This window comes from Penaeus monodon, chromosome 21 (assembly GCF_015228065.2).
Source record: "Penaeus monodon isolate SGIC_2016 chromosome 21, NSTDA_Pmon_1, whole genome shotgun sequence".
NCBI classification, from domain to species: domain Eukaryota; kingdom Metazoa; phylum Arthropoda; class Malacostraca; order Decapoda; family Penaeidae; genus Penaeus; species Penaeus monodon.
Window position 1 is genome coordinate 17238461 of NC_051406.1, and position 262 is coordinate 17238722.

A 262-nucleotide genomic window follows, 5' to 3' on the forward strand; every position below is an offset into this window, starting at 1 on the left:
ATGTATGTATGTATATATTGCGATATTACGATATTCATAAACTGTAACTTACAAAGCAAAATGGATATCAAACACAGAAGCACAAGTCCTACAGGCTATACTTACATATTCCTCGGCAGGATGTGCTCGAAACTCTTTGGCGAACACGTCAAGAATCTTTTCTCCCACCCAGCGTCCTTTGGTGAAGGTGGTGAACGTGAAGTAATAGGGATAGACTTTCCGCAGACCTGTTAGGGGTGTGGACACGGTTACTAGTCGTGGG

The 262-nt window shown here is 43.1% G+C and overlaps 1 protein-coding gene across 1 annotated transcript in view; it reads right to left on the reverse strand.

Moving 5' to 3' along the window:
* Nucleotides 1-262, reverse strand: part of LOC119586280 (RNA pseudouridylate synthase domain-containing protein 2-like) — a gene marked incomplete at its 5' end in the record, with an annotated part of 99349 nt that overhangs the window by 20679 nt on the left and 78408 nt on the right. The window contains 1 exon segment of the mRNA XM_037934984.1: nt 106-227. Within this exon segment, the coding sequence (XP_037790912.1) occupies nt 106-227 (122 nt within the window).